General features: G+C 61.4%; 1 protein-coding gene across 1 annotated transcript in view; it reads right to left on the bottom strand.

Moving 5' to 3' along the window:
• The window catches only part of GATA2 (GATA binding protein 2), an 11,113-nt gene extending 10,133 nt beyond the window's left edge, over nt 1-980 (bottom strand). Inside the window, exons 1-2 of the mRNA XM_017732306.1 lie at nt 286-980; nt 111-117 (exon numbers count right to left, since the gene is read on the bottom strand). Of these exons, the coding sequence (XP_017587795.1) occupies nt 111-117; nt 286-775 (497 nt within the window). The 5' untranslated portion in view covers nt 776-980. The remainder of the gene's footprint in view (nt 1-110; nt 118-285) is intronic.
• Between the last annotated feature and the right edge of the window lie 6 nt (nt 981-986).

Here is a 986-nt window from a genome sequence, read left to right as displayed (position 1 = left end):
CTGGTACAGCAGCCCCTTCGCCCTGTCCCATCCGAGGGAGATACCAGCCAGCCCGGCAAGAAGGAGCAAGGGGAGCAGGAGGGGGACTCAGGCACCCCCTTTCCTCCCACCCCATTCCTGGGAATAAGCAGCAAACCCCTTTTTGCTCTATCTTTCTGAGCTACCGTAACGCTCTCTCTTCGGCTGCTAAAAACATCCCCAAATAAAATCCATCGCCGGTTTGAATCGGTTTGTATCGGTTTGTATTTTGCATCCGGGAAGTAGCCGTGTCTGAGAAGTTTTAGCCTGTGCGCACACTATTTCCCCTTCCTCTCTCACCTCCCCCCTTTCTTTCCCTCCCCTCCGCTATCCCTAAGATATCCCTAGGGTTAAAATTCACCCGTGCCTGCCTTTCTATCCTGTTTTCGATCTCCTTTTCCCCGGCTCCGACACACCGAAGCGGCCCCGAGTGAAACTTCTCACCCCCGCGCAGGACACCCGCGGCCCGTACGGCGGGGCCCGGAGCGCTGTCGAGACGGCGGGGAAGGGGCCGGGGTGCTGATTTACCGTGTGCCTGGCTGTAGGAGACCCTGGCCCGGGCGTGGGCGGAATTGGCGTAGTAAGGGTTGCCCTGGGAGTCCAGGTGGTTGAAGAAGACGTCGACTTCATCCGGAGGTAGGAGCTGCGCTGGTTCCATGTAGTTGTGAGCTAGCCCGGGGTGGTGGCTCTCGGGGTGCTGCCCGTTGAGCACGGCGTGGTGGGCCATCCAGCGAGGCTGATCCGTGGCCACCTCCATGGCCTTGGGCCTCCCGTCCCACCCACCCCCAGGCCAGGAGCGAGCTACGCTCGGTGGGGGCGGGGGGTGCTGCTCGGAGGGTCGCTTTTGGCGCTGCCTGGTGGGTTTTAAGAGATTAGGGTGGCTTTTCTTAGAAAGAACACCGCCGGGTGACTGGAGCGCGCCCTCTGAGGCGCGGGGGAGGACCCCCGCAGTAAGCGTGTCCCTCTGT

Source organism: Corvus brachyrhynchos, unplaced genomic scaffold (assembly GCF_000691975.1).
Source record: "Corvus brachyrhynchos isolate BGI_N302 unplaced genomic scaffold, ASM69197v1 scaffold4, whole genome shotgun sequence".
Classification (NCBI taxonomy): domain Eukaryota; kingdom Metazoa; phylum Chordata; class Aves; order Passeriformes; family Corvidae; genus Corvus; species Corvus brachyrhynchos.
The sequence above is the reverse complement of the archived record's forward strand: the minus strand, read 5'-3'. Positions and strand labels throughout refer to the sequence as shown.